General features: G+C 52.6%; 1 protein-coding gene across 4 annotated transcripts; it reads right to left on the bottom strand.

Annotated features, from left to right (window-relative positions):
* Positions 1-488: 488 nt before the first annotated feature.
* Positions 489-25,953, bottom strand: CAND2 (cullin associated and neddylation dissociated 2 (putative)). 4 transcript variants are annotated; one of them, XR_012129040.1, is made up of 17 exons: positions 25,801-25,934; positions 25,316-25,376; positions 20,686-20,888; positions 19,829-19,983; positions 18,996-19,119; positions 16,805-17,070; positions 15,434-15,539; positions 15,111-15,256; positions 13,045-13,337; positions 11,897-12,038; positions 10,066-11,568; positions 9,526-9,621; positions 6,520-6,689; positions 5,209-5,373; positions 3,595-3,702; positions 2,655-2,788; positions 1,415-1,553 (listed from the first exon to the last, which is right to left on the bottom strand). XR_012129040.1 is itself a non-coding variant. In XM_073231063.1 (16 exons), exons 1-16 carry the CDS (start codon positions 25,866-25,868, stop codon positions 1,326-1,328), a joined length of 3,834 nt encoding a protein of 1,277 aa, XP_073087164.1. In that variant the 5' UTR covers positions 25,869-25,934; the 3' UTR covers positions 489-1,325. The 4 variants fall into 4 exon arrangements, 3 of the variants coding, with proteins under 3 accessions (XP_073087164.1, XP_036856160.2, XP_036856161.2); XM_073231063.1 differs by lacking the exon at positions 2,655-2,788 and having other exon boundaries at positions 489-1,553; XM_037000265.2 differs by lacking the exons at positions 2,655-2,788; positions 25,316-25,376 and having other exon boundaries at positions 489-1,553; positions 20,686-20,829; positions 25,801-25,953.
* Between the last annotated feature and the right edge of the window lie 1,668 nt (positions 25,954-27,621).

Below are 27,621 nucleotides of genomic sequence, written 5' to 3'. Positions count from 1 at the left end.
ATAAGAGTTCCTGAAGGTATGAGATTCTTAAATGGTGACAATGGGGCCTTTGATTGGAGCTCAGAATTTAACCATCAAGCTTCCTTTTGAGCTACTTTTGAACAAGCCCTAAACCTCAGGCAACAACAGAATTTAGCTGTTTTAATTAGAAGGTTAGGTATACCACTAACAAATGATACTAAGTGACAGTGTAGGTCACATGGGATTATGGCATGTGGTGCCTTAACAGAAAACCTAAGCTTTGGGATGCTTTTTCCAACCTGGTCAACCAAGCAGAAACACTACACTGGTTGTACTTTTTCATGGCATGCTAGTGGTGACTGGTTTTAACTCTCTTAGTTCCAGTAGATAAATATCTTACAACCTACCTCTTAAAAACTTAGTCTGAACCTTTTGTTTAGTGAATTTATTTTCAAGTTCCTTTAAATTGACTAGGTAAGTATACCAATAGTGGTTTACTGAGTAGAGGAATTGAGCAGAGACCATCATAACAATTCAGGTTTTCTCCTTTATTATTCTGGGATAGCACAGAACGTTCTTTGGCCTGTTGCTTATTTCTGTGTCCTCAATACTAAAACCTAGAAACGTTCAAAGCCTTCCTGAGAAGGACACAGACCAGCTGGTTATGCCTAGGTGGGGTGACATGAGGTGATTTGTACTTTGCTGTTTCCCAGTTTGCCATTAGTTTTGAAAATGGAACATTAGCTCTAATTCCTTAGCTTACATGCCTCTGCCTGCAGAAAACCAAATTTCTGATTTTATCACTGCCAATTAGAAATAAAGCATTTTGAATTCAACAATGTAACCCATAGTATTTTGAGTTTTTAAGATGCCCAGCCGAAGGACTGATCTTTGGCAGATCATACCAAGTGAAGTGAAAAAATGGGAGTGATGTGAGTGACAAATCTGGGATGCCAGTGGGCAGGAAGGCCAGCCCGCTGCCTCCTAACCTTTTACAGTGGTGAGCACAACAGTATTTCTAAGTACGACTTAGTGAGGCGGGACTCGCCGGTTTGAAAGAACCAGACTGACTAGTGTGAAGTCAACATCAATCTTCATGTGGAAGGCGTGGAAAACACACTCTGTGATTTGAGTGACTCCTGAGTTGAAGGGCTCAACTGATAGCAGCCTTTGCAACTCCTGCTGGGGCCCTATGAGTAGAGGTCCCCTGCAAAGGCACTCTAAGCCCCGCCAGAAGCTGGAGTCCCCGCTATGAGATGACAGAAGGGTGAAAGGCCTGTGCCTGCTGGTGGGAAGGTGAGGCCTGGGCTTGGGTGGGCCCCCTCTGAGCAAGGGCCCCCCCTAGGGGCTGGGAGGAGGGGGAACTAGCTGAGCTCCATTGAGTCTGTGCTGGGTACTGAAGCAGAATCTTTCTGGATGCTTTCAAAGAGGGTGGCAAGTTCAGGGTTGGATCGGATTTGGGAAGAGAAGTCTGCCATGATGGGGCTTTTCCCCACTTCTGGGATGGTCAGCAGGGCGGCCACTGCCCTCATTGCAGAGCGCTTCAGTTCATCTTGTTTCTCGAACTCCTGCTTCACAGAGCCGGCTTTGACCTAAAGTGGGAAACAGTGAGCCATCCTTTTCTGAGCCTGGCCTCGCCCCACAGCCACCTCCCTGGTGTTTGGATTCCTCTGGACCACCTGTAATCTTTCCCACTTACATTACAGCACACTCCCCTGCTTCAGGGTCCTGTGGTTCAAGCCTCCTGAGGGTTTCTTCCACCTCTGGGCTTTTACACTGGCTGGTTTCCCCAAAGGATAGGTTTTGCTGGTCATTCACATGTTCACTTAAGCAGCTTCTAGCCAGCCATTCTGTACACTGCCCACCTTTCTTCTCTGATATGATGGTGACAATTGCTCTGAAGTGTTTGCTTTTATTCTCTCCTTTCTTTGATAGGAGGGATTGGCCTGTCTTTACTTACTGTGCTTAGAGCAGACTCTCAGTACCACATGACTTAATGGATTACTGGCCTCTGCCTCCCGACCTCCATTCAAGTCCCTGCCCTGCAATCTATTCTGCACATGCAGCTGGAGAGCAAACGCCTGAAACTGCCTTGCCTGCTTTCTGTTTGCTAATCCCCGACCATCTCTCACCTACTGAGAGAATCCCAGGAACTCCCCAACCACTTATGGAATAAAGTCCAAATTCCTTCTGCTGGGCTTTGAAGGGCCTCCATGATTTAGCCCAGACAAAACTTAAGCTCTTCCCCCAAAGAGTCCAGTGTAGTGGTTAAGAGCTTGGCGTTGGGGTCTGACAGTTGTGAGTTCAAATGGCTCTGCCCTGAGAGCTGACTTGAGGCAGTCACTTCACTGAATCTCACTTCCCTTTCCCAAAATAAGAGCCTTTCCACAGGGTTGTTAAGAGGACTGGTGACTTAACCCAGGTCCACACCCCCTTCTCTGAAAACTTCAGGGCCAACTGCTTTTGGAATTCAGGATTTAGAGGGCTTTTAGAAAAGTGATACTATGCAGATAACATAGGTCTGCTACAATATCCTGTGCTCAAACACATTGATATTCTCCCAAGGGGAATCAAGGACACAAACAGTCTCATGCCAGTTCAAGTCTTGTAAATTTTTTTTTTTTTTGTAAAAAGCTTTTGGTTTCCAGAGTGTCACAGGTTTCAGAATTGTGGGTGACGAATTGTAGACGTACATTTAAAATCTCATCAAGATGCCTGACAACGGCGTCTTCTGTGCAGCCAGCTGAGTGGCCTCAGATCAAAACTCTTTCCATCTTAACCAAGTGGAGGTGTGTCCTGATGCTGCAACACCGTTTGCAGCTCCTTCCTGCAAATAGATTTTTTCTTGGTGCCGATGCCATGTGGCTCAAAGAAAACTAGAATGATTTGGCCACAGACCATCAAGACTGCAATGGCCCTCCAGAACCACTGTCTCTGGTTGACTTCATACTAGTCATGTTTTAAAAACTGAAACTTACAATTTTATCTACTTTATCCCCAAAAGATTTTATTTTTTGGAAAAGGTTTTGCTACTTGAAAATCATTGCTTTATGGGTATCTTTCCTCTGTAAGCTCCCATCTAAAATACTCTGCCCTCTTTTTGGTTAATTCCTATCCTTTCAAAACCCAAATTAATAATTTCATTCAACAGGTGATTACTGAGTATCCCCTTGGTGTGCCAGGCTCTGTTCCCAACACTGAAGCTTTCCATGAGGCCTTCCATCACAGATCCCTTCCCTCGACTCTTGAGGCGTTTCCAGTTTAGCAGCAGCTCTGCCCTTTATCAGTCAACCAATCAATGATTTCTACCCTTCTAAGAGTCTGACTCAGTTTCTCAATTAGGATGTGACAGTAGGGAACCCACCATGTTCAATGTTGTATTCCCAGTCCCTTGTACAAGGTCTGAAACCAGAGAAATGTCCAATGAATGCAAGAGAGAGCTGGGTTTGGATCCCACCTCTGCAGTTTACCAGGTGTGTACATCCCCAAGCCTCTGTCCCCCTGTGTACACAGTGATAACAATAAGAAGTACTTCATCAGGTGGCCACAATTACTGAATGAAGCACTTCATAAAGCACCTGTAAATGGTTAACTGCATGATCTGCAGGTGGGCCCAGGGTGGGTGGGGCTTACCTTGGTGGTACAGGTGGCCCTGAGTGGCTCGATGAGTCGGTCCACCCTCTGCAGGACAGGCGCAGGACACAGGGCAGCCAGTCGTGCGAGCATGATGAAGGTCAGCATCTGCCCAGGAGGGAGATAAGGTTCTGGAATGGCCCAGGGGAGGAGCAGAGGCTCTGGACCCCACACCTGGAGTTCAAGTCCAAACTCTAGCACTAATTCCCACCAGGGACCTGCCAGTCTCTCCTGTCTGGGCCCCAATTTCCTCTATACAATGTGAATGGTAATGTCTGCTACGCCAACTACACTTGGCCGTCCAGAGCAGGATCAGTTAAGAAGAGGCACCAGGGAGGGAGCAGTTCCCAAGCTCCGAGGCCCCCAGGGCCAGGCAGATACTGTCCATGAGTGAAGAGGGCCAGGTGGGAACTGGTACAGAGTGAGGAGTCCACCCCAGGCAGCAGTTTCTCAGCTCCAGCTGATCATGGCGAGGTGGGAATGTGGCCCAGGGCCGATGGACTATTTTCAAAAGAAACCCTGATTTTCATGTGAAATCTCTCAAATTTTAAATGTTGGCACCTGATTAAAAACAAAACAACTTTGTGAGCCAACCAAACATGTCTACCTGGATGCAGCCTGTAGGAGAACAACGCTTTTGAAAATGGTAAAGTCCCTACAAATAATACACAGCATGAAAGGTGGTTGTCTGAAATCCACACACCTTCCCATCCCCACCAGCTGTCCACCCTGCCGTGATCCCCCAATGCCACACAGCACAGGAAAAGGACTGGGCCAGAGGGGCAAAGAGCATGGCACTGACATCACATGCTATGACCCAGGGCGCCTCCGCTCCCCAACTGGGGCCCTTGAACTAGCAGGTCTCTAGTTTCTTCCCTATAAATTGGGCATCATAAACACTCTCTCTAAGGGTTAATGTGAACACCTGACCAGATAACTGGAGGTGCTCAGATGTCACATGCACCCTCAGCACCAAAGGGGCCTGGACACAGGGGTCCAAAGGTTACCTGATGCCCAGGCCCTGTCCTATGCTCCCTGGAAGATGCAAGAGGGGTGTGTGGCCAGAGTGAGCAAGAGACAGGGAAGACTTGTTCAAGCATGTGAAGAATTCCCATAAAAACAACTTGCTTTTCTCACTTGACAGTGGGTCCTGTGCACATTTTGCATCAGTACACAGAAATCCATCTTGCTGATTTTAAATGTTGCCGGTACTCTATGATGACATACCCGGTTTACTGAGCCAGCCAGCTCCCGATGAGTGGACATTTAGGTAGCTATCAGCTTTTCCCAATTCCCAGAAAGCTGTGAACAATCTTGACAAACAATTCTGACATGTTTAGGAATCAGTTCATGAAGACAGAATTGCTGGGCTATAGGGTGTGTCTGAGAATGCTAAATTTTTCTGGTTATTGCCAGATCATTTTCCAAAGAGCTTGTCCAGTATAGACTCCCACCAAAGGTCTGGAGACATAGGTTCTTTTTCTTATTGAAAAGAACAATGCAGCTTTTTCATGGGGATGCTTGGGGTAGAGAAGGGGGCGTCAAACAAGCAGCAAGCCCCAGTGGCGCCTCCATCCCCATGGTGGGTATGGGCCCCTTGCACGCTCGTCCTACCCGGATGTCATAGTGGTCCTTCAGGCCGTCCTCCACGTGGTTCAGGAACTCACAGATGTCCAGCTGGCCCAGGCAGCTCTCAAGCAGCGAGTACATGCACTCAAAGGCCGCCTTCCGCACGTCTAGCCCATCGTCCACTGTGTGCTTAAAGGGCCCCATCTCCACCTGCAGGGGGAGGGGAAGGATGACAAAAGGTTAGGGGACGTGATTCCAGGGTACTGGAACACCTACCTCCCCTAGTTCCTGCTGCACACACCACCTCTGCTGTTCAGTACCATGCCCCATCCCCAAATCATGCCTTGTACTCAAGTCTCCATGCCTTGCTCAGCCTGCCATGCCCTTTTTAATCATCATAATTGTAACATCATAACAATCTACTGAGCAGTTATGACATGCCAGGCACTGTGCTGAGGGCTTAATAGATGACATTTTACTCAAACATCACAACAGTCTTAGAAAGTGTGACTATTAAGCCCATTTAACATATGAGGAAACTAAGCTCAGAGAGGTTAATTAACTTGCCCAAGGACACACAGCTAGTAAGGGGCTGAACCAGAATTAAAAACCTGGGTCTCTGAAGCTTTTAACCACAAACCTCTGCTCTTACTGGCAAACTCCTTCTTAAACCTCAATACCCAACTGAAATATCCCCTTTTGGGAAACTAACCCCTCTAACCAGAGTCACTTCCTCCTCAGTGAGTTCAGGTGGTTCAGACCTTTTTATTATCATGTGATGACTTAGCTGTTAAATCATCTTTAATCTCTGCCCCTTAAAAACAAGGGTCACTACACATAATATAGGTAGGTCATGGGGAAGGCAGTATAGCACGGAGAAGACAAGTAGTGACTCTATAGCATCTTACTACGCTGATGGACAGTGACTGCAATGGGATGTCGGAGGGGACTCGATAATATGGTTGAATGTTAAAACCAAAATGTTGCTCATGTGAAACTTCCATAAGATTGTATATCAATGATACCTAAATAATAAAAAAACAAGGGTCACTATCAGCTATCTTTTACTGAGTGCCAACTGTGTGCCGGAACAGTTCTGAGCACCTATAGGTCTTAACTCTGAATCTTCTCAACCCTACGATGTGAACGTGCTTCCCTTCCTCGTGTCGCCTGTGAGGAGAAGCCAAGGCTGAGAGTGGATTAGGTTGCCCTGGAGGGGGGCACACAGCCTGGAAATGGAGGGGCAGGACCTCACCCAGGCCAAGTGGCCCTTTCGCCTGTTCTGACGAGCCTGGCCCTAATCCTTATGGCCAGTGAGGCCCAAGGGCCCCTGGCTCTGTCATCCCCAAGCCTCACCTCCCGGATGAGGTCCCGGCGGATCTTCGTCTCCTGGTAGAGGAGGGGCAGGATGTCGTCCAGCAGGTCCCGGACCAGCGAGGGCTTGTTGTGCACGGCAGAGTTGAAGAAAGCCAGGGTGGCCCGGCGCACGTTCAGGTCTGGGTCCTGCAGACTCTCCATGAACTCTCCTGGCAGGAAGACTAGAGGGTGAGGGCCAGCACAGCCAAGACGCAAAGCACCTCCACGCCCCACCCTCGGTCATCTGGTTAGCGTGAGCTGTGCAGATCTGGCTGAATGGGCCACACAAGTTCTGAGCAACTACTCTGTACCAGGCACGACACGCCTTCAAAGCCCAGATAAGAATGTGGACTTGAGTCTCGCCTGGGTTCAAATCCAGACTCTACCACTTCCTCACTAGGAAACTTTAGATGGCCTCAGTGTTCTTACCTGTAAAATGGGGGTTATACTATAAGACTGTTAGACTTTTTAGATATAAAATGTAGTAATGTATACAAAGCACATAGCTGTGGGTCTAGCACAGAGGAAGGATTCCATAAATGTTAATTGTCATATTATTACAGATGAAGCTCTTGAAGATCAGAGAGGTGAAGAAACGTATACAAAGTCACACAGAACTTCACTGAGTATACCTTTTTGAATAGTTTGGACTTACTTTTAATAACTGTGTTAACATTCTACATATTCAATAAATAAAATCAAGAATTGAGGGGAATCCCTAAAAAAAAACCTAACTATATTTCAAATGATTAACATAACCACCCAGTGTATAAAGGAGATCAACTCACCCAAGTAACTTCCAAAGTATTTTGACTAGATGCCCTCAGGTTAAAGACAATGGAACCATAAACAAATAGTGACTTCACAGGATAAAAGTTAGCAATTCTCAGACTACTTTCTGTGTTTGCCAGGACTAAGTGAATAAATATCTTGGAGGTTACAGGATACAGGTCTCTCCCTGTAAGAGAAGGGCATGTGGAAGGGAGAAGGCCAGAACACTGGGCTGGAGCAGGAATTAACATGTAAATGGATGTGTACCTGTCTGTACATACATTCATATGTATACACCTTTCCTAGGTCTGTCTGCTGAGAGGCCCCGCAGGCAACAGCACCCTCGTAGCAATAAGCACACCTAGAGCCCAGACCTTGGATTCTAAATACCATTCTCCACTAAAGGGAATCAGGGCTCCTTGGAGAAATGGCCAATTCCATGCCTGGGGCAGGAAAGGTTCAAGGTGAATCTGGAGCATCTTCTTGTGCCAAAAAGTAAAGATATGCTCCAAAAATGATGATGGAAACATGTCAACAGAACATAGCAACCAGCTTAAAGGGCTCCCACTAGCTAAGTCTGAGACAATCTTGAGAGTCAAAATAAAGACAGTAATAGGTTATAATCCACTGAATGAAACCAGAATCCATGAGTCTATAATGATATGATAAATCAACAAATAGATAAATAAATAGAGAAGGAAATTTCTTCCTGAGACTAGAATGCAAAATAACAAATACGGATGGACAGCTGGGATTAGAAAGTCACCATTTGGCCACTGTCAGTAATTGTTGATTCAGGCAAGAAACCACATGCATGCTAAATGTAGTAGGCAAAAATCTGATGAGGAAGAGGATGTGTCAGTAGACTCAAAAATACTTACTCATTCCAAAGAAAAAAGTAACTTTAGAAACCTTAGAAACCTGGGAGTCTCCACCTTAACCAGGTGATCAGAATTAGCACCACCAGTCATGGAACAAATTGCCATCATGTGCCTTCTCACGCAAAGCACTGGGAAGAACAGAAAATCTCCCAGCACAGTAGGATTCAAACGCAGGGCAGGCAGCGTCTGAGCCCCTTCTACTGTGCCCTGCTGGCTCCTAGGTTCCCTGTTCTCTGTGAAAACACAGCTGTGGGGAACAGGCAAGATCTGAGTTCAGATTGCCTCTCTGAGCCTGTTTCCCCATCTGTAAAATGGGACCAGTCCTAGATATTATGCAGGGGGCTGTGAGGATGCACTCCTATAAGGTATGTGAAAGGGCCTAGCCTGGCACCTGATACACAATGAGCACTCAAAAACTGTGGTTCAAATACACAACAAAAACCAAACACCCAGCTGGAGGTCCTAGGGGTGCCAGCCATGGGCAATTCAGAGAAGATAGAGGAAATCAGGGCTGGGGGCAGTACATCATGGGTCAGGACATGTGATAAAGTTGCTGCTGACACTATTGCTGTAGCCTCTGGACCTTTCTCCATAATGCAGTCTCATCTGCTGACCCCTTGGTCTCATGCAATAGTGTCCAGTGGGGGGGGATCAACACCCCCGTTTTATGGCTGAGGATGAGATGGTCTGTCCATGCTCACATGGCCAGAGTGTGGCAGAGCGAGCCTTCCAATCCAAGGCTGGCAGACTCCAAATCCTCTCCATGCTCCCCTAGGCTGCTCTGCCTGGGGAAGGAGGGCCAGACTCGAGTGTTGGAGTAAAGGCCAGCAGGCTTGGAGCTCCGAAGAGGTGAGGGGCCAGCCTTCTCTAGGAAAAGCCTGGTTCTGCAGAACCCCAAAGAGAGGGCTCACCAATGAAGGCTGCTTAGGTTCCTCAGGCCAGAAGGCCCCTGAGACAGGGGATGAGCTGGACACCTGCTACCCACACCCTGGTACAGCCCTCCTCAGCTTGGTGCCCCCTGAAGCCAGTACCCGTGAGGGGCTGGTGGTTTTCTAAGAGCCAGCATGTTGATGGAGCACTTTCTCCTCAGTAACCTGTGAAGTCTCCAAAACCACCTTAGAATACGCAGATAAGAGATTCTCATCCCTATTTTACAGATGAGGAAACTGAGGCTGGGGTCATCCAGTGATTCAGTGGCAATACAGAAATTTGAACCCAGGCCTGCTGCTGTTGTTGGGGCTAGGTGGCCTCCTGGGTCTCCAACTCCTCTTGGCTAATGTGTAAGAAAAATAAGCCCAAGGGCTGAGTGGAGGGGACTGAATGGGGCTGGAGGCAGAGGGGAGGGAGTACTCACCGATGAAGCTCCTCAGGAGGGGGTCAATGGGACTGGGCTGGTCCGAGATGAGGAACTTGACTGCTGTGATGACAGTGCTCCGTGTGTGTGGCCGGCCTGCAGGACAAGAAGCAGCAGCGTGGTGAGCAGCAGGGCCCAGCCTGGGCACCCACGAGTCGGGAGGCGCCAAGGCTTGCCTCTAACTCTAGGAGAGAGAACAGGTCGCAGTCCCTGGCCCCTCAAGAGAACTGCTTTTATTAACCTTCGCCTGGAATGTGAGGCTGCTGTGCACAGCATGAATTACCAGGGTGGCATCACAGCAGGTTTATTTGTTGTAGGGACATATTAAGGGTTCTGATCCATCCATCCTAGAGGGTTCGCATAGAAAGCCGGGATATCTCATGGAACAGTTTTTACTGGTTCCTCTGCCTTTATCTTACCCACACTGGGACTCTCACAGTGAACCACTTAACTAGCTCACTTTGTGTGGACCACTCAGACATTCAAGGGCCAACTGCCCACCTCTGGATCTGGGCTGCCTTTGTCCACCGGGGTCCCTACCTGCAGCGAGTTGCTTCCGGAATCGGGGCAGAAGGAACGGAGGGTTCACGAGGACCAGCTTCCCAATGCACTCAGCCACCACCCCCCGGGTGCCTTCCTCGGCACCTTCACAGCGCTGGAACAGCAGGGCCCAGATGTCCTCAGCGTAGGGCTTCAGGCTGTCAGGCTGGGCCGCCCCCAGGGCCTCCCTGAGCGAGTGCAGCAGCAGGTACTGCCGCGGGGGCTCAGCCTCAATCTGCCCCAGCAGGAAGGGCAGGAAGTCAGGCAGGTTCCCCGCGCCCACACGGCCCAGCGCATAGGAGGCAGCCGCCCTCACGTCCTCACTGGGCGACCGCAAGGCTTCCAGGAGCACTGCCTTCAGCTCCCGCTGTGGGCCTGGCCCAGCCACCTGGCCCACCTCAGCGAGTGACAGGAATGCCAGAACCTTGACCCCCGTGCTCGAGTGGGGTGACCTGGCATCACAGACCAGGCGGTTTGCCGTGCCTGCTGCCTGATGGGGACAGGCAGCTGCAAGGGCTGCCACACACCGAGCCAGCGAGTGGAACACCTGCTTGTGCAGGCCTGGCCCGCTGTCCAGAGCCTGGTCATAAACAGGTGCAGTGAGCATGTTGATGAGCTCGGCATAGTCCACGCACGGGGGGCGGGCCCCCACCAGGGCCTGTAGGAAGCCTTCCACTGCCGTCAGCACTCCTGCTGCCAGCAGGGGTGAACGCAGCAAGCGCAGCAGCTCTGAGAGCACGGGGCCGCTGACCTCAGCCAAAGTGGCCGGCTGGGCCCGCGTCATTGTGGCAAGGAAGTCCACAGCCAGCTGGGCCACATGCATGTCGCTCTCACTGACCAGGGCAGGCAGCTCAGCCAACACGGCCTGTACGGCAGATGGCGGGAGGTTGAGTCCCTGGCTCTGGGCCAGGGCATCCAGGGCAGCCAGTGTGGCCAGCCGCAGCGCCCGCTGGTTCTTGCGCAAGAACGAGGCCAGAATGGGCAGTGCTTCAGCCAAGATGGGCTTCAGGTCAAGCCGCAGTGGAGACACGGCCACCAGTGTCAGTGCCTTGACAGCAGGCAGCCGGGTGATCTCATTCCGCAAACGGTCAAGGAGAAGCAACAGCGATGGCTCCAGGTCATCCCCGAGCCGGTCACCCAGATGGCCCACGAGGTGGCCCATGCAGGAGATGGCCCGCTCCTTCACCTCCTGGTCCAGGTCAGTGGCACGGAGTCGTGCCAGGGTGGCCGCAGACATCTCTCCAACGTATGGTTCTGGATTCAGCACCCGAGGCCTGTCCAGTGGCCACATGGCCCGCACCAGCTCCTGCAGCACCAGCAGGGCCTCAGCTGCGATCTTGTAGAAAGGGTCAGCCACACAGGCCATCACGGGTGGCAGGAGAGTGGGCAGGTGTGGGTGGAAGGCCTCAGCCGGCTCCGTCCCCAGCAGCCCCTGAAGGAAGGCCAGGGCGTCCATCCGAATGGTGGAGGAGCTGGAGCGGTCACCCAGCGAGAAGACAATGCCTGCAGGGTGGGTGCCACGGTTAGGACTCTAACCCAACACAGCCCTCCCTGGATATGGGAGTGGAGTAGCCATAAGGTGTCTGAGCTGGACTCAGGCATCCGGGCTCTCATGCAGCAGATTTCAAGGCTAGGACTGAAGGACACAAGGCCAGGGAACCCATTTGAAGCCAGGAAGTAGAGCCTGCACCCTAGTCTTGTTCTCACTGTTGGCGGTGGGTTATAGAAGAGGAACATCCTCTGTTGTGGGGGCATTGGGAGGATTGGGGGCAGGGATCTGGGTTCTAAAAGGAGGCCAGGACAGCAGATTCCTCGTTCTGGTCCATCCTACCTGCTACCAGCACAGGCATGTGGTCTGCCAGGCTGCCGGGGAGGACACTCGCCAGCTCGGTGAGGAGGCTGAAGCAGCCCTGGCGGGCTCTGACACTCCGATCTTTTAGCTGCCGCTGCAGGGCCTTAATCACAAGGGGCACCTGTGGGGAGAAGTTAGTGACCCCCAACAAACCTCCAGTTCCCACCCACTGCAGGGGCACTTTGTCAAGACACACGGCCATGGAGGATCCCCAGCGTGGGGAGGATCACTCCATCCCAAGCTTTCCATCACAACCTCCGTAACAGGCACCTGATTCTGTACTCAGACCCTCTGAGACAGGTACTGTTCCTGGGCCCACCTTACAGATGGGGAGACATGTGCAGAGACATTAAGTAACTTGCTCAAGGTCAGCCAGGCCAACTGGCTCTCACCCTTACACTCCAGGAGGGGGAAGCACTGGGGCTCTTCCCCTTCCTCAGCTGGATTCTCTCCCCAGCTAAGCTCATGGGCTCCCAAGCTTCAGATTCCAGCGAAACAATGCCTCCCAGGTTGACATCTCCAATGCCAGACTAGTGTGCTAACTGCTCCCCTGACCTCTCAACTCAGGTGTCCAAGGGCCTCAAACATAAATGATCAGAACACAACTCTAGGCATCCCCCTCTCCGCCATCTCTGGGAGCTGCCAATTCATGCTTTAGTCAGAGCCTGGAGCCCACATGACACCTCGTTCCTCACCCTCCACACCCAATCCACCAGCAAGACCCAAAATCTACCTCTGGAGTCTGCCCACTCCTTTCTGCCCCCAACCCACAACCCTGGTCCAAGGCACCAACCCCTTTCACCTGAACAGGTCTCTAGCCTCTATCCTCACCTGCCCGGTTACAGTCCATCCCCCGCACAGCAGAGTGAGCTATTCCAGACATGAATGGATCCTGCAATTTCCCTCTGAAACTCCTGCTCAGGGATCTATTTGTGTTGCTATCTGCCCCTAGGCTGTGTGGTCCCCATTGTACCACAATACCTTACACACAGGGCACATAGTAGGTGCCTACTATGTACTTTCAGTGGGCGGCCAGAGGGTGGAGCGGGTGGAAGGATGGGCAGCTGAGCAGCTGGAAGGGTTGTAAGCAGGTGGGAGGCATGGGAGACAGGTGAAGGCATGCCTACCTGTCCCCGCAGCATGTGGAGGTTGCTGCCGGTCTGGGTGGGCTCCTCGACAGCCTCTAACCACCCCTTTGGAGGCCGTGTCTGCCGCAGCAGGACAATGTATGCTCCAAAGACATCGGCCTTGACGTTCTCCTCGCGCTCCTTGAAGCGGTGGATGAGCTCAGGCGCCAGGGTGCGGTGGAAGTCATGCACCAGGTCTGGCCGTGAGCCAATCAAGGCCGCCATGCACTTGGCTGCTGCCCGGCGCACCTTCCAGCTCATGTCATCATCGTCACTGTATTCGTCCTCACTCTCTGGGGCAGGAACAAGACACCCATGGAGCCCTGAGCACTGCAGTAGAGGTCAGGGAGCCACCCAGCCTCACCCAGGCTGTCTCCCACGATGGAGAACTGACAAGTGAGGAGCAGAGAGGAGGTAGGGGGCCTGGCTTCGCCTTTTGATGATTGTTATTTACGCACTATTAGGAATGTGACCTTCCATTTAATGAACACCTACTGCATGCCAGAGATGGCGCCAGGCACTTCAAATCGACAATCTCACGTCAGCCTCACAATGACTTGGTGAGACTGACATTATTTCCCCACTGTAAACTGGAGGAAACTGGGGCTTAGCAGGAAAAGGCCCACTATGAGCTATGTGAGCGGGAAGACAGCTAGAGTTAAATCAGGGTCCTCTCTGCCTCCAGAACCTTCGCTGTTTTGACTATACCAGGGAAAAAACTGACTTCAAGTCTTCAGTGAGGACTTACAGAATCCATCTGGAGCACAAAATTCGCCCTTTGGTTTCAGGACTGGCTGTGCGATGTTTCAATTACTAGGATTGCAGTAGAGAGAAGCAATCAGGCCACCCTTTGCCTCCCCACCCCCAGCCTCTCAAGGGTCCTGATCCTGGCCTCCAAGCAGGGCTACCAATAAGAAAAGCTGTATTTGTGTGGCTTTCTATGCTTCAAATTCTAGAGAGTCCAGACTCATCAGGTCTGCAGCACACCTCAGGATGAAGGTGCCTTGAGCCCCACTTCAGAGATGATAAGAATAAGGCCCAGACAGGATGAGAGACTCCTCTGAGGACACACAGCTGGAAAACAGCAGAGCTGAGATTCCAACCCACGAGGCCCACCCATATCACCTGGGGAGACACACATGAGACTCAGAGAGGGGACAGTCCTAACAAGGGACACCACCAGGCACAGGATAAAAGGCTAGCATGTTTCGCCTGCCCATACTGCCCTGCAGAGGACTCACTCTCAGAGCATTGGCATCTAGACACAGTGGGCGCCACGGATGATCCCCTCTGATGGAACACTGTTACCTCCACCCTATGCCACCCACGACGGAACATCCACAGCTCCCTGCTACCGACAAGGACATGCCCAATCTTTCCCTTCCCTGGCTTGGCATTCAAGGCCCCAACATGCCTGTCCAATCTTGTCTCCGACCATCCCATCTTATTACAAGGGCCCCATCAGGCCCAGGTCCCTTACCTCCCTCAATGCTCTGCTTCCAGGGCCCAGGGGCATATGTCTAAGTGACAGACAGGACCACAGGCACATCAAGTCCATTCCCCATCCAGGTATGTCTCTCCCTGTCCCTGCCTATCATTCCACCATTAGAGCTTCACTTTGCTGGGTTAAAGCATTGTGTCTTGGAAGCCATTACTAAACAGGCACAGTGGCGGTAACAGAGTTAAGGGAGCCTGGCAGACACGGTTCCCAAGTTCCAGCTGGGCCACTTCCTAACTGTGTATCTCTGTTTCCTTGTCTGAATAGGGCCATAATCACAAAAGCCTGATTTCTAGGGCGACTGTAAGGAACATGGCAAGAAGAGAGGGCTTAGGATCCCAGGAGATGCTCCATAAATGACAACAATCACCATCGTTACTGTGATCTGTGCAGAGGGTGGGGTCCTCAGGGAATCCGGACTGTGGATGGCAGGGTTGGAGCCTGAGGAGGACTTGGGGTCCGGATGGGGACACCGGTGTGGCCCTCTCTTTGGCTCATTGAGAGGGGCCTCCCAGGAGGGCTGGGTCCCTTTCCACCCTCCAGCCCCAATGACAAGTTGGCCACCTACCTTGCTCACTGAATTCACTGTCCTCTGTCTCCATCTGTTCCTCATCATCATCACCACTGTCATAGTTATAGTTGGGGTCGTACTTCATGTACTGGAGGCAGAGGCTGGTCACATTGGACACGTGAGGGCCCATTTCCTTGGGGCACCTGTGGGGCGGGATGCGGGAGGCTCTGCTGGACCCGAGCAGGGCAGGGTGGAGGCGGGGGCCGTGGTGAGTCCTGACATCTTACTGCTTTGAGGCCAGCGCCCTGCCCCCACCCATCCCCACTGACTTCCCAAAGAAACCCCAGGGCCCCAGCTTCCGGCACCCGCACTGCACCTACTTCCTCAGGAAGGCCTCAAAGGCCTGGAGGCAGGACTCCCGGAGCTCATCATCATCCAGGTTGCAGAACTCTCCCACCAAGGGCACCAGGTGGTGCAGGTGGGCCCCTGCAGGGCCAAGTGAGTCACTGAGGCCAGGCCAGCCCTCTCTGGGCTCCCCCAGCCCACAGCACTCAGCCTGTCCCTGCACCTGCAGCCTGACCACTGCAAACTCAACTTAAGAGGCTTTGGAGCTGAGCAGATGTGGGCTCCAGTGGGATGCTGGGCATATCACATTTCTCAGACCTTAGTCTACTCATCTTCACAGTAGGGATAACAAGCCTACAGGCAGAGGTTTTGTGAAGACTAATGATATGATGCAGATAAAGAGCTCAGCTCAAGTCCTGGCAGAGCAGGCACTCAATAAATAGCATCTTGTTGAAACTATTTCTCATGTCCTAGCCTTATCTCCCGCACTAGGTTGTAGCCCTGGATGGGAAAAAGGGAGAGGCAGGTAATGCCCTTATACTCTGGGCAAGAGGGGAGCCCCTGCTTGGTCCCAGGGTTCAGAGGGTTGCACCCTAACCCTTCTCCAGATTCACCCTTTCCCGTTTTCCTGACCAACTGACCCTAAACCCTTGTCCAGGTCCCAGACAGGCCTCCTTCCCAGGTCCATACTCCCAAGAGTGGCCAAAGGGTGGCTGCTGTTTGGGGGGATGTGGACAGAGTGTGGACTGTGGGCTGAGGTCCCCATGCATGCTTATAGAGTCCCTTGTAGTGAGAGAGCCAGAGGGAAGGGAAAGGCAGATCGTGGCCAACACTAAGCGCTACCTTGTTCTAGCCTGGAACTCCAGAGTGTCTGAAAATAAATTCAAACACTACTACAGGATTCCATTTCTATGAAACTATCCTGTGGTGACAGAAAGCAGATCAGCGGTTGCCTGAGGTAGGACAGTGGGAGGGATGGATTGCAAGGGACACAAAGAAACTTTTGCAGGGGATGGCAATGTTAGGCATCTTGATTGTGGTGGTAGTTTCCCAGGTGTATACAAAGGTTAAAACACACTGAAAACTGTACACTATAAATAGTATGGTTTATTTGTATGTACATTATCCCCCAGTAAAATTTTTAAATATTCAAACCTGACTTATGGGCTGTTACTAAGGTATTAAAGTAGGAGGTCAGAACGTATTTTATGTTTGGTGGCATGATTAATAATTATAATCAGAGTATAGGGACAGATTGGTAGGTAGATGAAGTTCAGAAACACCAAGCCCAGCCCTCCCCGTTCTAGGCGCCCCAGCCACACCCCAGCATCTCCCTGCCTCAGCCACGCCCCCTCACCCAGGAGGCGGCCCGCCCCCGGGCCCCGCTCTAATTCCCGTCCTCTTACCTAGGCGGTGGCCTGCCTGACGACCCACGCTGCCCAGACACTGGATCAGGGTGCGGACAGCGGCGAGGCTGGTGGGCGTGCGCGGGCAAGGCAACTGGTCCAGAAGGTGGTCGGCGAGCTCCACGAAGAGGTCAGTGCTGCAGGCGGCCGCCAGGTGGCCAAGCGCCCCGACCGCCCGCTTGCGCACCGCCAGGCGCGGGCTACTCAGCTGCGGCAGCAGGCAGTGCAGGAGGCTGGCGTGGAAGGCGCCCAGGGGTGCACCCAGCCTGGGGAGTCAGACGGGGCGTCAGGAAGGGCTCACCAAAAAGGGCAGCCTGGGCCAGATACCTCTCCTCTCCCGTCTCCCCATCCTCTCCTGGCCTCTTCCCTGGAGTTATGGCAACCCAATGGCCTTTAGGAGACTGAAAGGCGCCTGGCAGCTGTGTGGGGGTAATTACTGTATTTACTATTGCAGGAGAGAAAGCGGAGAGGGGAAGGAACTTCCTTAGGGTCACCAAGAAATGCAAGGCCAGGACCTGAACCCAAGTGCCCAGGCTATCAGCCCCAGAAGAAGGCCTGATGGTTATAGGATGTGGGGCCTTCAGTGGGGTTGTCACCATTTCCTGGGAGTCTGGGCCTTGCCTCAGTGTCCACCCTCCTCCTAGGTCTATCCTCATGGAGACTAGAGAGGTCTAAAATCTACCTGTGGACCTGGTCACTCCTCTGCCTAACTCCTTCAATGGCTCCCCAGGTGCCCTTCGGATAAGCTGAGCTCTGGGCTCAAAGCAAGAGGCAAACCAGAAAATAGTTTCTGCACAGGTCAAAGGCAGCCCACTGCCCACCTCAGCTGCTTCTATCCTCACCTTCAAAAGAGGCCTGTGCATTTTCTGTCCCCTACATGTCCTGAGACCTTTTCTCTCACTCCACACAAATGCACTGACCTCACTCTCCCATATCTTTTTGTCCAACCCTCTCTCCTGGGTTCCACTTATTTATTTGTTCATCTGCTATGTGACGGGCTGTGCCTGGAAGCTCGGGGTTTCAAGACATACTCTTAGCCTGAGAGCCTGCCCTCATGGAGTTTTTGGTTGAGTGGGTGCTTCCAGATACCTCAAATTCAACACACCGCAAACTGAATCCACCCCACCACAGCCAATGGCCCTGTATCTGTGCCTCTGGTTAGTAAAGCCAGGTCCCTGGTGTTATCCTTAAATTCACCAGCTCCAAGCCCTGTGGAATCTACCTCCTAAATACAACCTGAATTCACCTGCCTGCAGAAGCATGCTAACCACACTCCCAGCCCGTTCAGCCCCCTCCCATCTACCATGCACACACAGACAAGACCACACACAACACGTGCAGGTGCTCCTCAGCCCCTGCCCCCAAACGTCTCATGGGCTCCCCACATCCTGTGTGTAATCTTTGGTCACCCAGTCCCAGCTCCTGTCCAGTGCTCAGGCCTCATTTCTCTACACCCATCCCTGCAGAGTACACCCCAGCTCCATGACCGCCCTGCACACCTCCTCCCCAGGACCCCATGTCTTCTCCAGCCTCTGCCTACTGGGCTGAGGGCCGTCTCCCCCTCCAGCACCCTCTTATGCCTGCTCATGCCTGGCCAAGTCTTGCCTGCCCCTAAAGTCTCAGCTAGTAGCACCCTCTCTAGGAAGGTGCCCACCCACCAGCTGGGTTAGGGGCTCCTCCTCTGAGCCCCCTCAGGGACTGCTTGCATCCTTACTGTTCTTACCCCATTCATCATCTGTGTGTCTCTGAGCTCCTTCCTAGCCAGTTCTATATTCCCGGCACCAGCCCAGCACCTGACATTTTTGGGGCCACGGAACAAGTGCTCAAGTCTTGGAAGACTGAATGAACACTTTAAAAAATGTCAAGTGCAATTTAAAACAAAAGCCTGGCTATATTAGCCCAAAAGATGAAAAAAAAAAAAAAGAGAGAGAGAGGGAGAAAGAAGGGGATGAGGAAAGGATGAACACAAGGCTTCAAGCTATGGGTAGACCTGGGTTCTGCCATTTGGGCAGGCCTCAGAGCCTATAAAATTGGGACAAACGAATTCTCCTTCACAGGGCTGCCAGTACAATTAAGGAGCCCCAAGCACAGGACCTGGCGTGCAGTAAGTGCCGGCTCTGTGGATCTGAGTCCCTCCTTGTCCTCTTGCACCACCATCCCAGGCCTCCTTGTCCAGACTGGCCTCCTGCACCTGCTCAGCATGTCAGAGAGGATGTCCAGGGCTTCCAGCTGCACAGCCACATCCTCCTGTTGGGCGATGGCACTGGTGAGCTGGCCGGTGATCTTCCGGCACACACTGGTGGCCAGGCCGGAGCCTGCACAGAGCACAAGAATGTCTTCGTGAGGCCCAGAGCTGGTCTCCACCTCAGGCCAGCCTTTGCTCTGGTTGGGTTCCTAAGCCCATGGCCCTGAGAATCCTGCTGACCTGGGGAAACCTGCGTTCCAGTGGTCCAGGGTTTGACCCAGGGTCTGACCAAGCTAAAGAAGACAGCTAGGGTTGCTGAAAAACTTGCCGGCTGCCCTGCTGGCTGACTCACCTCACACCCAATCCCTTCTGCCATCCTCTTGCCTCCTACTAGGGAGGCAGGAAAAGTTCAGCACTTCCTTTTCTAGACTCCCTTGCTGCTGGGAAGGGTCCAGTGACCCTGTTCTGGCCTTGGAGATATAGACAGAAATCTTCTTAGGGCTTCTGGGGAAACATGCTTTTCTTAGAAAAGGCAAGAGACCCAGGGAGCAACCTCAACTTTGTCCTAACTGAGCTGCTAAATGAATCGCTGCAAAAATGGAGTGGCTGATCCCTCCAGAACTAAGTGAGAAAAGCAACCACTACCTCTTCAAGTTGTCATTAGTTAGATTTTTGCATTCCCGACATACAGTCATGAACTTTTATAGATCCGGGTCTGAATTCTCTGCCACTTACTAGCTGGCTGACCTTAGGTAAGTCCCTTCACCTTTCTGAGTCTATTTCTTTAATCAGAAGCTAGGAAAAGTCATCATAGTACTTCATCCGGGTGACCTGGGTACCTGTGGCTGCAGGGGGGAGCTCCGACAGGACGGTCTTGAGGCCAATGCCAGCAATGTCTCGGAGCTGCTCCTTGTCTGACCGCATGTTGGCACAGAGAGCATCCACGATGGTCTCCACCTGGTATTCCTTCACTTTGCCCACCAGAGGACCCAGGCTGAGCAGGGAGAGAGGGAGGGTGTTCAAAAGCCTCAGGCTCAGGCTGGATCAGGCTGCCCCTTATGTCTCCTCATGCCCTTGGGGCCACATATGCTTAGGAAAAGGGCCTCAGATCACCAGGGGACTTCCTACTTTTCCAGAAAGAGAGGCACCCTCATGATGCCTAGGGCAAAGGCTTTTGGAGCCCCCCAAGTCCCTTGAGCTTTCACACTCTTGTGTATACCAGCCTGACCTCCCAGCTGCTGGTTCCTGCATTTGTGCTTGAGGGCTTTCTCTGGCTGGACGTGCCAGGGAATGCAGGACCCTCCACCCTAACCCAGGAGCAGCCCTCAACCAAGGACTGGCAGAGAGCTGGCGGGGAGGTAACACTCCGAGGGGTAGGTCCTATGCTATGTCCCAAAGGACTCCAGTAGGTTAAGCTCCACTTGGTAACACACACTTTATTGGCTGTCTTCCTTCCTTGCCTTCCCCATTTCCCTCCTAGAGTTTCCTGGGTTCACTTCCCACATCAACTTCCACTTGAGTCCTTGTCACTATGTCTACTTCTGGGAGAACCGAGACCAAGGCACTAACTCCCCTGGGGCTCCAAGAGCTGCTCAGCGATTCTTCTCTTGGAGGCTGTGCCCCGAGGAGCAGGGATACCTGGGGCGCTCCCCCACTGACCAGGTGCCCCGCCTGCCCCACCGAGGCTGACGCTCACCACTTGACCGCCAGGTTCTGCACCTCCCCATTCTTGTCTTCCAGGAGCCTGAGCAGCATCTTCACCACCTTGCGCTCGCTGTCTTCATCCAGCTGGATGGAGTCCTTCTGCAGCTCCGACATGAGGTCACTGGTGGCCATGAACCTGAGCGGGGAGGGCACAGGAGGACTGCCAAGCAGCTCAGAGCTCCTCCAGAAACAGACCTTGATACAAAGACTCAAGGGCGTGAGATTATGTGGGCTGTGGGCCCGGTCTGGCTACCCCAAGGAAACCCGTGTGGGAGACACCAACTGCCACACTGTGGCAGATGAGGTGTGGTTCCACATATTGCCTAAACGCTTAGGGCTCCAAAGCTGATGGCTCCTGCTTTAGCCATTTACGAAAATGTGAACTCGGACAAGTCACTTCATCCCTCTGAGCCTTGGTTCACCTGTCTGAAAAATGGGGGTGATCAGCTTTCTCACAGAGTTGTATGGAAGATAAAATGAGATAATGTATTCAATGTGCTTAGCACACAGTGAGCGCTCAGTAAGTCTTCAGTAAATAGCGCCGCCACTATTACGATGGCACATTACACCATTCACATTACACACACACACACACACACACACACACAGATAGATGCTAGAGGGTCGACCAGACACCCTGCAACCAAGAGGGGTGTCAGCAAGATATTGTCTCTACCAGACAGGTGGAGAGGGGCTTGCCCTGCCCATTCCCACCTCTGAAAATCGACTCAGCCCCTGCCTTTAGACCAGTGGTTCTCAACCCATAGCCAGCAAGAGAATCACCTCCAGGCACTGCTGGGCCCCATCCCCAGGGCTTCTGGAATCACTAGGTCTGAGATGGGGCCCAAGAATTTGTATTTCTAACAAGTTCCCGGATGATGCTGAGGGGTAGGCACTAACTCTGAGAACTACTGCCTTAGGCCAGGCTGATGGGCCAGGAACACATATATCTCAGACACTGCACTGCTGTCGACAGCCAGCCAGCCAGTCCCCAGCCAGGGCTCCCTGACCCTGGGTGGACATCGGAGTCAAGCCCTACCCACCCACAGGCAAGCACGGCCGCGAGGCCTGATGCCCTGTCCTGGGCATCTGACATTGCAGTGGGAGTCTGAGCTGGAAGGCCAAGGAGAGTTGGGCCTGTGGGGGCATTATGGAGCCCTATCTCTGCCAAGATTAAGAGAGAGAGCAGTCTTAAACTGGCAGCCTCTGCCATGTCCACCTTGCCAATGTTTTCCACAAATTTGAATTATTTATCGATATTTGAAAATTGAGAGAGTTGACATCAAAGTATTGATTTCCAGATTCTCTGGAAAACAGACTATTTGAATGCAACTGGGCCTATGTTCCATGGCGACAATAACTGGCTAGAGGGAAGCCGTGGCTGCCCTCTTTAGGTAGGACATGCACTATCTAGTTTACCGGGTTCCCACTAGGCCCTTGCACCCATTTTCTGGCTCTTGCAAGCACTTTAGAGTAGAGACTGGTAAAGGCAGGACAGAGCAATGAGGAGAGATGCCACAAAGTTGGGGCCAAAGAGTGGCAACCCCAGAAAAAGCCTCTGGCTTTTGTTGGCCCATCAGACCCCTCTGCCTAATCACACTAGCCTTGCTTTCTGGCTTGAGTGAGTCAACTGAGAGCCCTATTCCCCAAGCCTCCTGCAGCAAAATGGGTCAAAGTAAGGATTCTAGCTTCATCTTTGCAGGCTCAGACCTGCTGTTTGATGGGATGGCGGCCCAGAGACTCTGGTACCAGGAGGGCACATGTGGATGTCAGCTTTTTTTAACAACTGGATGAGCCCCAAGCTGCTGAGAGAAGGAAGGAGGCTGGGCTGGAGGCGAGGAGAGAGTGGCAAGCGTAATGGTGCCCACCTCTAGGCTTGGTCATTGCAGGAGAAGCAGCTGAGATAAGGTGAAAGAGGAGGTTTGGCTCTGAGCCAGGACAAGGCCTGGGGTATATACATGTACCCCAAGGTCTGCCCAGCTGAGGCCACTTTCTGAGAAGGCAGGCAGGGTCTCTGGGCTTCTGCAGCAGTCCATGGAGACTCAGCTGAGCCTGGCAACCCAAGGGATGTGCTCCTTTGCCTAAGATGAAGCCCTCCTCTTTCTTCTTCACCTGTTGAACTCCTATTCATCTGTTAAGGACCCAACTCAAATGTCCCAGCTTCAGGGATGACTCCTTTGACCACCCCGCCCTATCCCCAACCCACATGCTCTAATTGCACTTGGTTCTCCTGGGCAGGATTCTCTCAGAGCACTCTGCACTCCATTATAGCACTTCTCAAACTGCACTGCAAGCTTAGTCACCAGCATGTCGCCCCCATTAAGCTATGAACACACAGAGGCCCATTGGGTTCATCTCTGGGATTCCAGGCCCAACAAAGGACAAGTCTGAAGAGGGTCTGAGCAGAGCAAGGGAAGGAGGAGAGGCAGAGAGCCAGGGCTCAGCACCAAAGAGCTGTGTGGAAACCCAAACTCAGAAGCTAACCCTTCTGAAATATGCCTCAGCATTTTCAGACAACCCCGAGTTCCTGCAAACACCCAGCACTCAGAGAAAGCCCAATTGTGTACTGTGTAGTGGTGGTGGTGGCAGGTGTACAGGAAAGTGTATAATTTGGTACATAAGAGCTTGAACACTGAAGTTTGGCTTTAAGTAAATAAAGTGGTCTTACCACTTAACAACAAGGTGATCTTGCGAGATTGACTCCTAAGTCTCAGGTTTTCCATCTAACAAATGGAATTTTTCTTTGCCCCACTTCATACATCCTTGGGAGGTTTTAACAGGACAACCAGCTCTTTGCATGTGGCAGATGGGAAAACCAGGCTCAGAGAGGTTACAGGAACTGCTCAAGGCCACACAGCAAGTTGGGGAATCAGCTTACCAGTCAGGTCTCCTGGCTCCTCAACCAATACTACTGTGATTTCAAAAAATGGCTTGGGAATTCCTGCAAGACTCCCCATTTTATCCATTTGACTGTTGGAGTCTCAGTGGGAACAGAGCAACTTCCTGCCCACAGAGCCGGGGCCCAGAAACAACAGGGATCAAAGGTTTCCTTCACCCTGCATGGGACCTCCATTTGCAGTCACCACCCACGTCCAGGAGCCAGAGGACACAGTCTCAGTTTCATTCCAGAGAAACCCTAGAGGCAACTCAGCTGAAACACTTGGCCACATGGCACCTGGACAGTTGGTCAGCAGGACCCAGCCCTCCTGGTATCCAGACTTTAAAAATAGACACCATCCTCATATGCTTGGGGTGGTTTTAAGTGTTCTCAGAGCTGCTGGCAGAGCTGGCTGAGAGTGCTTCTCAGGCTCTAGTTGGCAGAGCCAACTCCCTCTCCTGGAGACTGGACCTGGGGCCCAAAAGACAATAGTGCAAATTCCCTCAAGCCACTGGCTGTCCATGTGACCTTGGACAATCACTTCACCTCTCCAAGCCATTGGAGAACAGGAAGAACAATCACTACCACCAAGGCAGATGGGTAGACAACTGAGATTTACCCTGAATGGCGCAGCAGGAAGCCTGGGACACAGAAAACATTTGCTGAGCACCTACTATACCCAGAAGGGCACAGTCCTCATGCAGAGACTCTGGGTATCCCCAGGCTAAGAAATGATACAATAGAAACATGGAGCAGGGAAGTTCTCTGGGAGCTCAGAGAAGGTGCCTAACTCTGCCAGGGTGCCAGGAGGTACCCCAAAGAGGTGACAACTGAGGAGGAGCTAGCCAGGTGAAGGAGGCAAATGAATGTGGAGGGGCAGGGCAAAGCCCCAGAGCAGAGAGGGGCTGGCAGATTTCTGGTGTGTGTGGAATCATAATGGTGCCCATTTATTAAGTGCTTACCTGGAGCCAGCCACTCATCTTAGCATTCCACATGTACTAACTCATTTCATCCTCAGGCCAATCCTCTGAGGTGGGTTCTACTATTATCCCCATCTTATAGAAACAGAACTTGAGGCTCAGAGAGGTTAAGCAGCTTGTCCATGGTCACACAGCCAGTAAGTCATTGGAGCCAGGATCTGAACTCAGGACTGTGGCCCAAAGGCTCTACTAAAGCTCCACTAGAGGCTCCTAAGGGATGTTGAAGAATGATTCCAGGAAAAGGCAAGGGTCAGACCAGGAGAGCAGGACCTCAGTCTCCTTACCTGTCAGGGAGCTGGAATCAGATGGCCTCACTTAGATCTCAGCCTCTGTGCTGGACTGACCTGGACTGGGACCCCAAGTCCTCCACTTCCTAACTCTGTGACTGCACCTAGGCCCTTCCTGCCTTGGAACCTCAGTTTCCCCATCTGTAACATGGGAATAAATAACAGGATGTTCTATCGGCCAGCTTTGTTGTCCTCTGTGGCTCCTTTCAGCCCGGAGGATCCAGACCTGGCTGTGGGACCAAGGGCCAACCCTTTTGCCTCCCTAGGCCTCGATCTCCCCCTGAGGATGCAGTTGTCGCAGCACAGGCTTCCTTGGTTCTTCTCAGCTCCCTTCCTGTGTGGATCAGTGATGCTGGGCGAGGGGGAACCCGGGGAAGGGGCGTGGACAAAACCTGGAAGCTCCCACCCAGCCATCACCCACCCGGCCCGCAAAGCCACTCGGCCCAGCCCCCTCCCTCAGCCTGAGTCACAGCAAACCTGGGAACGGAGGGATGGGAGAAGGCGCCCTGATGAGGTGCCGGGAGGCAGCCTGGGGCGACTGCGAGAAGAGGGCAGAGCTGAGGATACTGGGGGTGCCCGTGAAAAAGTCAGCCCCGTGGTTGGGGCCCCGGGAACGGGCTGGGTTTCAATGCTGGGAAGACGAGGCGGGCGCTGGGATCCCCAGGAGAGGCCGAGGGCTTCAGCTGTGGGTTGAAATGCAGGGCCTGCGGCGTCTCCGGGGAGAGAGGAGGGCTGGGCAGAAATGAGGGGAGAAAGGGTAGGGGAAGGGAGCAGAGGGGCCCCGACGCGGGGCAGGAGGCCGGGGCTGCAGTTTGCATGGCGGGAGACGGGGCCGGGCCTGGAGGCACGGAGACCGCAGGGCTGCACCCCGAGGCGCGGCGGGGAGAGGGTCCCGGGGAAGGCGGGGAGCGCGGCGCGAGGGCTTGAGCCCCGCGGTGCCGGCGGGTGGGCGGCGGGCGCACCTGAAGTCCTTGTCGCTGGACGTCATCTTCTCCAGTAGGCTGGAGATGTGGAAGGCGGCGGTGCTCATGGTGGCTGCGCGCCGCGAACCGGCCGGCGGGAGGGAATATGGCGGCGCGGGCCCCCTCCCCCTCCCGCGCCCCCACCCCCTCCCAGCCGCGCGGGCTGCGCTCACCAGACAGAAATAGCAGCCCCCGCCCCGCCTCCGCGGCGCCGCGCTCGCGCCTCAGCGGTGGCCGTGGCCGTGGCCGCGGCGGAAGGCCGAAGGGGCCCGCGAGGGGCTCCCCGGCGCAGGCGGGGCGGATGGACCAGCCCTGACTTGCACACCCCCAGAGACGGGGAGCTCACCACCTCTCACCGGACTACTACTTATGGTTCCCGTGGGTCCCGGCTCCGCCCTCTGGGCCCCTCGACCCTGCTCGCGTGGGATGGGTCATGACATCAGGGAGTCTCGGGTTCTAATCAGCTCTGCCAGTTCCCGGGCTGTGTAGCCTTGGCCAAGTTGCTTTACCTCTCTGAGCCTCCGCTATCTTACCTGTAGGCGTTAAAGAAACAGGAGCTGCTGTTGGACGTGAAGCCGACCGAAGCGCTTTCAGCCTCACCTGCCTCCTCATGCTAGCCTGCACCAGAGCCAGACAGGATCTGAAGAGTTCACCCAGTCACACCAGTCCCCGACCCCCCTCCGCCATCCCCAGATATCCAGCCATCAGTGTCAGTTACTTCACTTTATAACAACTGCCCAGAGAGGTAAAGGGACTTGCTAAGGGTCACACAGCCAATGACTGGGATGGAATCAGCACTAACCCCTTAGTGCCTTGGGCAACCGTCCTTTGGTAAATCTTCCCACAGCTTCTTAATAGTTAGATACAACAAACACAGGGTGAGAGGGTCTGTAGGAGGACAAGGACAGCCTGTGCCTCTCAACAGCCAGGTTCTTGGGAAAGAGAGTAGAATGTGCTTTAGAGCAAGACAGCCCTGGGTTCAAATCCAGACCAATGACAAGCATGACTAAAGAACTGAATTCTTTTTTTTTAAATTAAGGTATTATTGATATACAATCTTACGAAGGTTTCACGTGAACAGCATTGTGGTTTCAACATTCACCCATATTATCAAGTCCTCCGCACCCATTGCAGTCACTGTCCATCACCGCAGTAACATGCTATAGAGTCATTACTTGTCTTCCCCGCGCTGTACTGCCTTCACTGTGACCTACCTATATTGTGTGTGCTAATCTTAATGCCCTTTAATCCCCTTCTCCCTCCCTTCCTACCCACCCTCCCCTACCCCTTCCCTTTGGTAACCACTAGTCCCTCTTGGAGTGTGAGTCTCCTGCTGTTTTGTTCCTTCAGTTTTGCTTCATTGTTATACTCCACAAATAAGTGAAATCATTTGGTACTTGTGAAGAACTGAATTCTTAATTCTATTTATTTTTAATAGCCACCTGTGGCTAGTGGCTACCATAGTAGACAATGCAGACAATGGGCAGTAGGGACATAGCAAGGGACTATACCCCTTGGGGACCTTACATTCTAGCAGAGAACGTAAGCATTAAGTATAAGATAAGGAAAATAAGAGCTATACAGAAAACAAAGGGATGAGAGAGGGTGCCTGAGGTGTGGAGGGGCAACTTTAGCCAAGGTGGTCAGTGAGGGTTTTTTTAGAGAAAGAGACCTTTAGGCTAAGACCCAAACAGATGAAAAGGAGGCAGCTGAGCAAATATTTGAGAGAAGAGCTTCCCAGACAGAGGGAACAGCAAGTGCAAAGGTCCTGAGGTGGGTACAAGTCTGGTGTATTTAAGAAGAGGCAATGGCCAGAATATG

This window comes from Manis javanica, chromosome 3 (assembly GCF_040802235.1).
Source record: "Manis javanica isolate MJ-LG chromosome 3, MJ_LKY, whole genome shotgun sequence".
NCBI lineage: Eukaryota > Metazoa > Chordata > Mammalia > Pholidota > Manidae > Manis > Manis javanica.
The sequence above is the reverse complement of the archived record's forward strand: the minus strand, read 5'-3'. Positions and strand labels throughout refer to the sequence as shown.